Genomic DNA, 13,549 nt, shown 5'->3' on the forward strand with positions numbered 1-13,549 from the left:
AAATTGTCGGCATAATTTGATGTAAAGTTCAGTTCAAAATGTGTGTAAGATTTTTTGTTAAAATAAAGCCAATAATGCAATTTTTTGTGGTCCCCTTTATTTAGAAAAGTACCGAAAAGTATCGAAATAATTTTGGTACTGGTACCGGTACCAAAACATTGGTATCGGGACAACACTAAACTGAATTTACAAACACACACATTTCGCTCACAAATTTTTAGTCAATGAAATTGTGGGCATAATTTGATGTAAAGTTCAGTTCAAAATGTGTGCAAATTTTTTTGTTAAAATAAAGCCAACAATGCAATTTTATGTGGTCCCCTTTATTTAGAAAAGTACCGAAAAGTATCGAAATAATTTTGGTATCGGGACAACACTAAACTGAATTTACAAACACACACATTTCGCTCACAAATTTTTATTCAATGAAATTGTCGGCATAATTTGATGTAAAGTTCAGTTCAAAATGTGTGTAAGATTTTTTGTTAAAATAAAGCCAATAATGCAATTTTTTGTGGTCCCTTTTATTTAGAAAAGTACCAAAAAGTATCAAAATAATTTTGGTACTGGTACCGGTACCAAAACATTGGTATCGGGACAACACTAAACTGAATTTACAAACACACACATTTCGCGCACAAATTTTTATTCAATGAAATTGTGGGCATAATTTGATGTAAAGTTCAGTTCAAAATGTGTGTAAGATTTTTTGTTAAAACAAATCAAATCAAATCAAATCAACTTTATTTATAAAGCACATTTAAAATTTACCACAGGGGTAGCCAAAGTGCTGTACAATGGGCAGGTTAAAAGATAACACGAGTACCGAGCAAACACAACACAACACAAACAGAACATGATAAAAAATAAATAAATAAAACATAAAAACAGGTTCACAGCAGGTGTATTATGGGGCACCATTGCAGGATGGATATCACTCAGTGTTAAAAGCCATGGAATAAAAGTATGTTTTTAAGAGAGATTTAAAAACAGGAAGAGAGGAGGCTTGTCTAACACTCAGAGGTAGGTCGTTCCAGAGCTTGGGAGCAGCAGCGGCGAAAGCTCTGTCACCTCTAAGCTTCAGCCTTGTGTCAGGGACCGTCAGCAGCAGCTGATCGGCTGATCTTAGGGATCGGGTGGGGCAGTAAGGCTGAAGGAGGTCGGAGAGATATGTTGGCGTGAGGTTGTTTAGACATTTAAAAACAAATAAAAGGAGTTTAAAGTTGACTCTGTAACACACAGGGAGCCAGTGAAGGGACGCTAATATAGGGGTGATGTGCTCACGTTTGCGGGTCTGTGTTAGCAGACGAGCAGCAGAGTTCTGCACAAGCTGCAGGCGGGCGAGGGAGGCCTGGCTAATGCCTACATACAGGGCATTGCAGTAGTCTAAACGATTCGAGATAAAGGCGTGGATTAATTTCTCAAGATCATGTCCTGATAGAAGCGGTTTCACTTTTGCTATTTGGCGTAATTGATAAAAGCTTTTTTGAACAAAGCCGATAATGCAATTTTTGGGGGTCCCCTTTATTTAGAAAAGTACCAAAAAGTATCGAAATAATTTTGGTACTGGTACCGGTACCAAAACATTGGTATCGGGACAATACTAAACTGAATTTACAAACACACACATTTCGCTCACAAATTTTTATTCAATGAAATTGTCGGCATAATTTGATGTAAAGTTCAGTTCAAAATGTGTGTAAGATTTTTTTGTTAAAATAAAGCCAATAATGCAATTTTTTGGGGTCCCCTTTATTTAGAAAAGTACGAAAAGTATCAAAATAATTTTGGTACCGGTACCGGTACCAAAACATTGGTATCTGGAAAACACTAAACTGAATTCACAAACACACACATTTCACTCACAAATTTTTATTCAATGAAATTGTGGGCATAATTTGATGTAAAGTTCAGTTCAAAATGAGTGTAAGATTTTTTGGTTAAAATAAAGCCAATAATGCCATTTTTTGAGGTCCCCTTTACTAAGAAAAGTACTGAAAAGTATCAAAATAATTTTGGTATCGATACCAAAATATTGGTATCGGACAACACTAAACTAAATTTACAAACACACACATTTCGCTCACAAATTTTTATTCAATGAAATTGTCGGCATAATTTGATGTAATGTTCAGTTTAAAATATGTGTAAGATTTTTTGTTAAAATAAGGACAGTAATGCAATTTTTTGGGGTCCCCTTTATTTAGAAAAGTACCGAAAAGTATCAAAATCATTTTGGTACCGCTTAACTGAATTTACAAACACACACATTTCGCTCACAAATTTGTATTCAATGAAATTGTCGGGATAGGTTGATTGGCAACACTAAATTGGCCCTAGTGTGTGAATGTGAGTGTGAATGTTGTCTGTCTATATGTGTTGGCCCTGTGATGAGGTGGCGACTTGTCCAGGGTGTACCCCGCCTTCCGCCCGAATGCAGCTGAGATAGGCTCCAGCACCCCCCGCAACCCCAAAAGGGACAAGCGGTTAGAAAATGGATGATGGATGGAAATTGTCTGCATAATTTGATGTAAAGTTCAGTTCAAAATGTGTGTTTAAAAAAAGCTTTCGTAATAAAGACACAAATTAACCTCCATAGATCTCATCCATAGAACATACCACACAATATAATTAGTGTTAGTAAAAGTATTTTAGTTGTATAATATCCAAGCTGCGGGCCGAAAAAGACCCCGGACCACACTTTGGAGAGCCGTGCAATGTGACGTCACGTGGGTTGCCTGCACTTCCGCCGTGCTCCACCAGAAGAGGAGACGATGTACGTGAGTGATGTAATGTCGCCTGCCCGCTGACCACGGATGGCTGTCTGTGCCAGGCTGTGCGGTGTGGGTCAGTCGCGGAGGTGCCGGAGGCGACCGCGGCAGAACCAGCAAGACCAAAGCAGCGATTCGGACATGGACGAGGAGGAAGAAGAGCGGATCGTGGGTCAGCGGCGAGGCGACGCCGGCGCAGAGGCCCCAGACGGCGGCGTCAACACCGCGGGGCCGAGTCGGGTGCACTGCAGCGGGGCTGGCAGCCAACGACACGGCGTGGGACTGCCGCACCCGCAGGTTTTGTCGGAATTACCGCCGGAGCTTTTAGTGGAGATATTCTCCCTGCTTCCCGGAATTGCACTACCGAATGTCGCCCTCGTCTGCAAGACGTTTAGACAGATTCTCAACACTGAAACCATCTGGAGAAGACGCTGCGTGGAAGGTAGGAACTCAACTGTCAAGCTGCTTTTGTTTAGTGGTCGGAAAGAAGACGCTATAAGTATATGGCGGGTATAAGTGCCGTCAAAGCAAAGCCAGGCCGGCTGACGTTGTTGCCAGGACCCGGATGGAGCCACTTGTACTCCTACTGATGGCATATAACATTATAGCTATTAGCCTTAAACCCACAGGTGCGTCGTTTTTGTATTACATTGTCAGTGCACAGTACTGCGGTACCGGTACCAAAAGTATTTCTGTACTTTTCTAAAAAAGGGGACCACAAAAATATCATTATTGGCTTTATTTTAACAAAAACAATCTTAGGGTACATTAAACATATATTAATTATTACAATTTTGTCCTTAAATAAAATAGTGAACATACAAGACAACTTGTCTTTTAGTAGTAAGTAAGCAAACAAAGGCTCCTAATTTAGCCGCTGACGTATGCAGCAACATATTGTGTCGTTTATCATTCTATTATTTAGTCAAAATTATTAAGGACAAGTAGTAGAAAATGAATAATTAATCTTCCGTCAGTCTACCCCAGGGCAGCTGTGGCTATGAAAGTAGCTTACCAACACCAGGTGTGAATGAATGATGGGTTAGAAAAGCGCTATATAATTCTAATCCATTATCCATCCATCCATCCATCTTCTTCCGCTTATCCGAGGTCGGGTCGCGGGGGCAGCATCCTAAGCAGGGAAGCCCAGACTTTCCTCTCCCCAGCCACTTCGTCCAGCTCTTCCCGGGGGATCCCGAGGCGTTCCCAGGCCAGCCGGGAGACATAGTCTTCCCAACGTGTCCTGGGTCTTCCCCGTGGCCTCCTACCGATCGGACGTGCCCTAAACACCTCCCTAGGGAGGTGTTCGGGTGGCATCCTGACCAGATGCCCGAACCACCTCATCTGGCTCCTCTCGATGTGGAGGAGTAGCGGCTTTACTTTGGAAGGGAGAGCCCCGCCACCCGACAGAGGAAACTCATTTCGGCCGCTTGTACCCGTGATCTTGTCCTTTCGGTCACGACCCAAAGCTCGTGACCATAGGTGAGGATGAGAACGTAGATCGACCGGTAAATTGAGAGCTTTGCCTTCCGGCTCAGCTCCTTTTTCACCACAACGGATCGATACAGCGTCCGCATTAATGAAGACGCCGCACCGATCCGCCTGTCGATCCCACGATCCACTCTTCCCTCACTCGTGAACAAGACTCCTAGGTACTTGAACTCCTCCACTTGGGGCAGGGTCTCCTCCCCAACCCGGAGATGGCATTCCACCCTTTTCCGGGCGAGAACAATGGACTCGGACTTGCAGGTGCTGATTCTCATCCCAGTCGCTTCACACTCGGCTGCGAACCGATCCAGTGAGAGCTGAAGATCCTGGCCAGATGAAGCCATCAGGACCACATCATCTGCAAAAAGCAGAGACCTAATCCTGCAGCCACCAAACCGGATCCCCTCAACGCCTTGACTGCCTTAATCCATTATTATTATTATTATTACTTGTTCATTTGCATCATGTATCTACACTTCTGTTCAAATGTAGTAATCACTTATTCTTCTCTTCTTTGATACTTTACATTAGTTTTGGATGATACCACAAATTTGGGTATTGGGTCACCCACATCTGCGGTCCTCTCCAAGGTTTCTCATTGTCATCCCACTGGGTTGAGTTTTTCCTTGCCCTGATGTGGGATCTGAACCGAGGATGTCGTTGTGGCTTGTGCAGCCCTTTGAGACACTTGTGATTTAGGGCTATATAAATAAACATTGATTGATTGATTGATACCAAGTAGTTACAAGATCATACATTGGTCATATTCAAAGTCCCCATGTGTCCAGGGACATTGATTGATTGATTACAAATTTTATTATTAGATTGCACAGTACAGTACATATTCCGTACAATTGACCACTAAATGGTAACACCCGAATACGTTTTTCAAGTTGTTTAAGTAGTTAATCAATTCATATTTCCTGAGTTTATAAACATAATATTAATTTAAAAAAAACTCAAGAAGATTTTGTGATGTTAAAAAATATCAATGTAATCATAGTAGTATCGATTAGATACGCTATTGTATGTGGTATCGTTACAGTGGACGTTAGATGTAGATCCACCATTGGCGTTTGTTTATATTTTAGCATCCCGGAAGAGTTGGCGCTGCAGGGAATTCTGGGAATTTTTTCTGTCGTGTTTATGTTGTGTTGCGGTGCAAATATTCTTCCAAAATGTGTTTGTCATTGTTCACTATATGACACATATTTGTGACAGTGTTGGCATTGTTCATACTGCCACCCTTAGTGTGACATGTATGGCTGTTGAGTAAGTATGCCCTTCATTAACTCGTGTGTAATGTGTAAATGGTCAAGTAAATTGTAACATTAGTTCAGTTTTGGGTGCAATGAAATCTTGGTTAGGGTTTATTAATTATGAACTCTTTGATTTGTGACTCTTTAAATAAGTAAAACGTGTCTAACTTGCCACAAATTATCAACAAGAGGATGGATTTTTGAATAATTATTTTTAAGATTGAATGTTGCCATCAATTCCACGTGGGTGATCGGCATTGTACGTGGGTGCTCGGGCCCAAAGCTCCCCTGGGATCGGCACCTATGCTGCTGATCCCAGTGCAGTTAAAAAAAAGGGGAACACTCTACTAAAATATGTCGACCACTAAACGACATCTCTAAATGTGAGAAATTGTTTAATTACAATAATTGTGCAAAAACGCCAAGTAGTTGTTTGGAGTGTCAACATTGCAGTTTCATAAGGAATGCATTAAACTTAACCAGTTAATAATACTGTAAGTACAAATAAATAATAGTTCTCAGCAAAAGAATGTATGACATAATACTCCTTTGCATTGACAAAATATAACTAAAAAGAAGGTACTGTATGTTCCCATCAGGGTGTCATGCTGCTGATACCGATACCGATCAACCATGAGTGACATCGGCAGATATCAATATCGATCACATGTATAAACTGCAAATGTTTCCATTTATTTATGGTGAGTGCTACTGACAGTTTTAACAATATCAACACAATATTTAAAATAGCTCCTTACTCTCTTTTATTGCATTCAATTGTTTGAGCAAAACGAAGTCAATAGTACACAATAAGTAAACAAAATTAAAAACTACTATCTATTACTCAAGTATGGTTTTTACCCTCTATGTCCTCCTGTGTTCAGGGAGTTATTACTTGAATTTGTAAACATTAACAAAAACGACCAAAAAAGATTTTGAGAGAATATAAATATCGATGAGGTGGCGACTTGTACAGGGTGTACCCCCGCCTTCCGCCAGAATGCATCTGAGATAGGCTCTAGTGCCCCCCGCAACCCCGAAGGGAATAAGCGGTAGAAAATGGATGGATGGATGGATCTAATCACTCTTGCGTCGATCATATACTGATACTACATTTGGTATCTACACCATATATTTATGGATCGATCCACCTTCCTCTTACCTCTCCTGCTGACACACCAAGAGTAGTTCTTATATTATCCTCGCTCTTGACTCTTATTTATCTACTTGTTAATAGCTGCTTACTTTCTTCTGTAATGCGGTTTCATTTACACATGTAGCACTTATTTTTCAGGGTTGTTTCAAACTAGCTCAGCTATTAGCGTGCCTTCTACTGGCTTGTGCTTGTTGTGTAACATGTGTAGCCTCGTCCTCCAGTGATAATGATACTGATGATACTAAGAAACACAGTTTTTTTTCCGTAATGAAGGTGAATATTATTAGCTTAGGGGAGCGGCTCCACACTGTGTACGAAGACGCACAATTAGCTGGTAGGACTAAAAATAAATACAGTGTCAGTCAAAGGGGGTCGACACTTTGTGATCGTTATTAAAAGGCAAAAATCAGCAACGGCGATCAAATACTTTTTCACGCAAATGGGCCAAAACTGATCGATCGGCACATCCCAATTAAAAAGTGTAACTGATCATTTGTGTTCATCTATAAAAAAATGGTCAAAATTCGAGCAAACATATTCTATGGACTTTGCATTGTGCGCACGTTGCATGTTGGATTAGAGCAGGGATGTCAAACAGGCGGCCCGCGGGCTGGATCAGGCCCGTGAACATGTTCAATCCGGCCCGGGAGATGAGTTTGCTAAGTGTAAAATTGAGCTGCATTTTTAGATTAAAGAAACTGCTGTTCTGAATGTGTCCACTGGATGTTGCAATAGCAATTCTGTTAGGCAAGCAAATAGTTTATACCAGAGCGAGCAAATACACCAAGCAAGAGGTGCATGGTAAAGCGGGGCTGTGAATCCTCCCCCTCAACCCCAACGTAAAACAAACCAGAGTAAAATAAACAATTGGTAACCCCACTTAAAAGGCTGCATGACACACTGCACATTGATATACAGTCGTGGTCAAAAGTTTACATACACTTGTACTTGTACATACAATTGTCTGCACAGTTGCTCTTGAGACCTTGAGCTGCTTTGAAATGGCTCCAAGTGACTTTCCTGACTTGTTCAAGTCAATGATTAGTTTTTTCAGATCTGTGCTGAGTTCCTTTTGACTTTCCCATTGTCGCGTTTGTAATCGAGTCTAATGACTGCATCACATGAGCCCTATTTAAATGGGCTCAGAGAAGTCAACAGGTGTCGCCAATCATAATCACTCAAATGAAGTTAAGAGGCCATGCCATGAAGCTAATTTGATTTGATTGTAACTTTTCTACATCACCAAAATTGATCATGTATATTGTTGTATCGTGTATACTTTTGACCCAGCAGATTTGGTCACATTTTCAGTAGACCCACAATAAATTCATAAAAGAACCAAACTCCATGAATGTTTTTTGTGACAAACAAGTATGTGCTCCAATCACTCTATCACAAAAAAATAAGAGTTGTAGAAATTATTGGAAACTCAAGACAGCCATTACATTATGTCCTTCATGTGTATGTAAACTTTTGACCACGTCTGTAGTTCTGTGAAAATTAATGTCTTCTGTGCAAATTTAAAGAAAGTGAACAATGGAATTGACAAATGAAGTAGCTGATTCATAGAATAGTTTTTATTTATGCTTTAATTTGTATTTTGTTTAATCCTAGATGCGCTGTGATTTAAAGTTTAATTTCTTTGTAGATACACAAAGATTAAGTCAAAGTTCATTGATTCATTCTTCATGGTGTTTTCTGCACCAATTTTTTTCTTCAGAATTTTCATCTGAAGTGTTTTGTCAAGAGGATTATTTGTGATATGTACATTTTCAGAATGTGCCTGTTCTATTTTGGGCCGAAATAAAACAAAGAACACAATCTGAATTTGTCGTAGTTCATATCGTATTTTGAGCTATTTTATTTGAGCTAAAATTAGTTTACTCATACACCTCTGGATTAGAGCTTTCCCAAACTCTTCCCACACATTTAAGAGCATACAATTACGCAAAATATATTGTCATGATTAATAATTGATTTAGGTCTATGCCAGTACTTTTTGTCCTTTACAGTGTAAGACCATTCAATTTGATACTCAGTATCATATCACGCTTGTTGCTGACTTTACAATGTCTCATAGGCTGCACCTGTCCATTCCTCCAGTGTGTCTACAGTCAACAGTTTATATTTGGGTCAGGTCTCTTGATCATGGTGCATTGCAGCCTCGGGGGTTGATCGGGCTTTTGCAAATGCTTGTAATAACAATGCCACAATGTGCAACACATCAGTGCTTAACACGTGTAACAGTTTGTCCGTTGTGACAATAACATTGTGCATGTGCAGCCCTCTCTGGTTCTGTTTTCATGACACTTTTTGTCTCTGCAGAATTCCACATGAAGGAAGATCTGAGGAAGATGGAATCGGGTGGAGTTTCTAGCCGTGACCTCTATGTGAAACGTGAGTGCCGGGATTTTACAGCAAAGCCTTTACCTTGTTAAGATAATAGATACGATAGATACTTTTGTTCATGGAAGATGATTGTAAATAATGTACTATACCAAATGTTGTTAAACTTTTTTTGTCAGTAAAGTATCCCCCTGTCAGCCAAATACACCCCCAGCCCAATGCTTCTCAATTATTTTCTGTTGCGTCCTCCCAAGAAAGAAGAAAATATTTTGCAGCCCCCTCCCCACTCTCCACCTTGACTATAAATAGTATTGTTTGTTTATAAACCTCTGTATAACGTTGTAAGCTTATTAACATTAAAGGAAACAACACACTGGCCATTTCTCGTCTCCCATCGTGGTTATAGTGAAGCCAAGTTCTACATACAGTACGCTTCGTCATACTCTGGTACGAAAAAAAAAATCATGTTCCCTAAAGTCAGAGCCTACCCGCCCCACTATTTGAGACAGACGGCCGAACCCTAGAAAAGCATTGTTGGTTGCGTATCAGTAGCTGATTTATTTATTTAATTTATGTCCAAAAGAGTCCTTATCAGTGATCTTATCAATATTACTTCCCTTGCGTATTATTTCACAGCACACCGGTAACTAGTTGTCTTTTTATTTTTGTACAGTATTAATTAGGGATGTAACGATATCAAAATCTCACGGTACAATATTATTGCAATATTATGGCCTCGGTGCGATATTACTGTGGTATATGTCAACAAAAAAAAAAAAATGTATATTGTGTAAATTGGAAATAGCTGGGATGTTTAGGATAACACACTGTAATTGAACACACACTTAATACTCAGATGTTCTAATCTTATTTATTACTACAAACATGTATTTTTAAGTGCAAAGAATTGTGCAGGAACAACCACTGTTTTAAGTAAATGTTTAAAAAACAACGAGACAATGTAAAAATCCAGTGTAACAAGTATACAACACTAATGTACAGTTTTCAGTTAAGTGTCTTTTAACTTTTACTTGATGAGAAGCAGTGTCCTCTGCAGTGGACATTTTTTTATATCAAGTTGGAAAATACCGATTGTCAGAAAAGTTAACTAACAAATACCTCACAATCGGACGTTTAGCTTCGCTGGCTTCACATATATTTTCTGGGTGACTATGAGAGTATTATTGTAGCAAAATTATTTGCAAACGTGTATTTCAATCTGTGCGTGTGTAGCCCTATTCACCTGTGTGTGTGTGTGTGTGTGTGTGTGTGTGTGTGTACTAATGTGTGTGTCTGTATAGTAAAAATATGTATGTCTAATCAGATCCGTGTGTTTCTGTTTTAAGTTGTCTGTCCGTATTATGATTTGTCTGTGTATAAAAAAATATCTGTCTGTCCGTATTTCGTTTGGCGTGTCTGTGCAAAAAACAAAAATGTGTATGCGTATTTAGACTTGTGTGAAGCAAGAACTTATTTATTGGCTGTCTTTTTACAGGTGACTTTTGCGACACTTCCCCCAACTGCCCCTTGCCTTTCCTTATACTCACCACTAGTAGGCACCTTGCAGCCACTCACACTAGTGTTGCTGTTGACATCACTTGCTGTAAATAACGCGCCTTTACCGCTCGTAGAGAGGAGGAGCTTCACGTCCGTGTTTACATTACAGTTGAATGCATTAATAACATAAAATGTAGATTGTTACTCGAACTGCTTTAGTTAGTTGAAATAAAAGCTCAGCAGGAAAAAAAGACGATAGAGAGGAAGTGTAGAAACACTTTTATCGGCGATTTTTGTCAAAACATGTCAAGACACCTTTCCTCATACCAATCACACAGTTCCGGCATCACAATAATAGCGCTACGAGTCACATCCACTCTATCCACCAAAACATGCTTGTAATGTTTTATACTGTAATATGCAATATTTTTACCTAAATAAATGTTTCATGGCAGATTGAAACAAAGTGTACATTTTTTTATAACCTGTTCTGATTGACAGTTTGCAATTACAGAATGTTTAGCAAGCTGAATATTACATTTTATTAATAAATAGAGAATGTCAAAAAATTGTCATGCACATTATATGAATACCATTAATTTTACAACATGTACAGAATATGAGAAGCATTTATTCAGGTACAAATATCACAGATTAAATGACCAAACATCTTTGACAACCAAAGCATGATCATAACAATCCCCATTTTGTGTTATTAATGCGTGAAAATGGTATCTAAACATGGTGTAACTCCTCTCCTCTGAATGCAAGTGCTTCTACAGCAAGAATACAAATTTTGTATTCTACAAAATACTAAATACGGCAAAAAAAACCCCGCACTGCAGGTATTTTTTTTTTATTGTCATTGAAAGCGTGTTCATATCCTTTTTGTGTTGAACTGATTAAAGCATAGTGTTTAAAAACATTTAATGAAATCAAACTAATTGTCTAGTCTTGGTAATATAAACTTGAAAATTATCTTTTTAGGGTACACTTATTAATGACAAAAAATTATATTTGTTTGCGATTAAGCACAATAATTTTGAGTTAACTATGAACAAACTGCGATTCCACGATTAAATATTTTGATCATTTAACAAATGATATATATATTATCTATTTATATATAATATGTATATATATTATCTATTTATTCAACATTTTAAAAATGTTTAGGCATACAATCTAATGAAGAATGAACTTTTTATATTACTCTCCATCTTTTAATATTGTATCCGTCGTATGCAAGGCTGTATGTTGAAAGTATTTTCTCTCATGATTTACTGTTTTGAGTTGAAAGAATATCCTGGTGAAAGCACAAGCATCTTTGTATCAGGCAAGGGGATATTCAACTAAGTTGTTTTGGGGCCCACATTTCCCGAAAGCTAAGGACCGAGGGGCAGGACTTCTCACTTCCCCATCAGTCTTACTTTGTATTTTCCGGAGAAGCAGCGTCCTCTACAGTAGACATTTGATTTTGGTCTATTTGTTTTATCAGCGTTACAGGAGCGCTCTGACAATGATCATCAGTATTCTAGTGTTTTTAAGAATCAGCTGCAAACATGTGAATCTCTCACAAGTTTTTTTAACTAAACACGCGAGCCACGAGTTGAATAACCCAAATGATGAAAAAGAAGAGACCTAAAATGGAACCTTGAGGACCACCACTAGTATAACAAAAATAAGTTGAACAAATGACTACTGAATGCAACTGAAGTAAACAAGCTACAGTAACACCTTAGGTACATAAGTCACATTACGAAAAAAAATTGTAATTGCTGAAAAGGAGAGGACCTAAAGTGGTGCCCTGAAACACCCCTCAGGTGATCTATGTTTACTAGCGAAGTTAAAATGTCAATGCAATGATCTGCCAATGTGTTTACAGTGGTCCAAGTTCTTCTATACAACAGGAGCACTCTAGTGCTGCAAAAATGTTGTTCTTCCAAGTTTTGAACTGACGTCTCTGGTTGAATAGCCCTGGTCTAGGCAGATGATGTCATTCATTAGGAGTGCTGCATTGGTCAGAGCGTTTCTCGGTGCACGCCGGATCCTCTACACATGCCTGTGTTGTGTTTGTCCAGGTGTTAACCCACGAGTGAAGTCGGGGCGCTTTATGAAGCTCCTACCGGACTACGAGCATATGGACTATAAAGACGTGTACATGCACTGTATGTACATATTGGCCCTGACACGGGTGGTTACAGCATGAAGAGCCATGTGTGTGTGTGGGTTTGATTTAGGATTAAACCGCTCTGTTACAAATTAAGCATCGCTTGCTGTGGTGTGACAAAATATATGCTTAATAATTGGAATATTAATGGAAGTTAAGCACCAATAAAATGGGACTTTGCGTAAAGCATGTGAGTAAGTAGCATGATAAGGAATAATAATATAATTATGCTGCAATGTGTTCTTATGTTGCAGTGCTTCATCCATACAGACATATATTGGGCCTATGGCAGCCTGACATTGGCCCTTATGGAGGATTACTCAATGTTGTGGTAAGCATTAACATACAGCTTAAATATTGAGTATCACCCACTCTAAAATGTCAAGTAGGGATCATGTATTGAACGCGATGCAATATTTAGCTAAATATATTTGTCAACAAAGCCATTTTTGATTGTCCGGCTGGTGAATTATTTAAAGGTGGATGGGCTGTTCATCATCGGCTGGATGTATTTGCCACCGCATGATCCTCGTGTGGAAGATCCCATGAGAAGACGACCGCTCTTCCGTATCCACATGTGGGACAACAAAAAGGCCACTGTGGAGTGCATGTATGGACACAAGGGTCCCCACAAAGGAGACATCCAGGTGAGTGTGACTCACACACGCGCACACACACACACGCCCATTGGATTCTATGCACGAGTGTGCATGTAAAAAGTTGGTAATTTGCTAATAGTGTTATATTGTTATGTTTTAGACCGTTAAAAAGGATGAATTCTCAACGAAATGTAATCAGACAGATCATCACCGCATGCCAGGAGGCAGACAAGAGGTAGGTCTATCAGTTATGAGATGTCCGC

At 39.2% G+C, this 13,549-nt stretch overlaps 1 protein-coding gene across 2 annotated transcripts in view; it reads left to right on the plus strand.

Moving 5' to 3' along the window:
• Nucleotides 1–2,762: 2,762 nt before the first annotated feature.
• The window catches only part of fbxo31 (F-box protein 31), a 29,289-nt gene continuing 18,502 nt past the window's right edge, over nt 2,763–13,549 (plus strand). The window contains exons 1-6 of one of the 2 annotated variants that reach the window (XM_062036104.1): nt 2,763–3,213; nt 9,000–9,071; nt 12,599–12,685; nt 12,942–13,018; nt 13,167–13,334; nt 13,447–13,521. In XM_062036104.1, the coding sequence (XP_061892088.1) occupies nt 2,817–3,213; nt 9,000–9,071; nt 12,599–12,685; nt 12,942–13,018; nt 13,167–13,334; nt 13,447–13,521 (876 nt within the window). In that variant the 5' untranslated portion in view covers nt 2,763–2,816. The remainder of the gene's footprint in view (nt 3,214–8,999; nt 9,072–12,598; nt 12,686–12,941; nt 13,019–13,166; nt 13,335–13,446; nt 13,522–13,549) is intronic. The other variant, XM_062036103.1, reaches the window with a different exon arrangement.

The sequence above is a fragment of the Entelurus aequoreus genome, linkage group LG24 (genome assembly GCF_033978785.1).
Source record: "Entelurus aequoreus isolate RoL-2023_Sb linkage group LG24, RoL_Eaeq_v1.1, whole genome shotgun sequence".
Lineage (NCBI taxonomy): Eukaryota > Metazoa > Chordata > Actinopteri > Syngnathiformes > Syngnathidae > Entelurus > Entelurus aequoreus.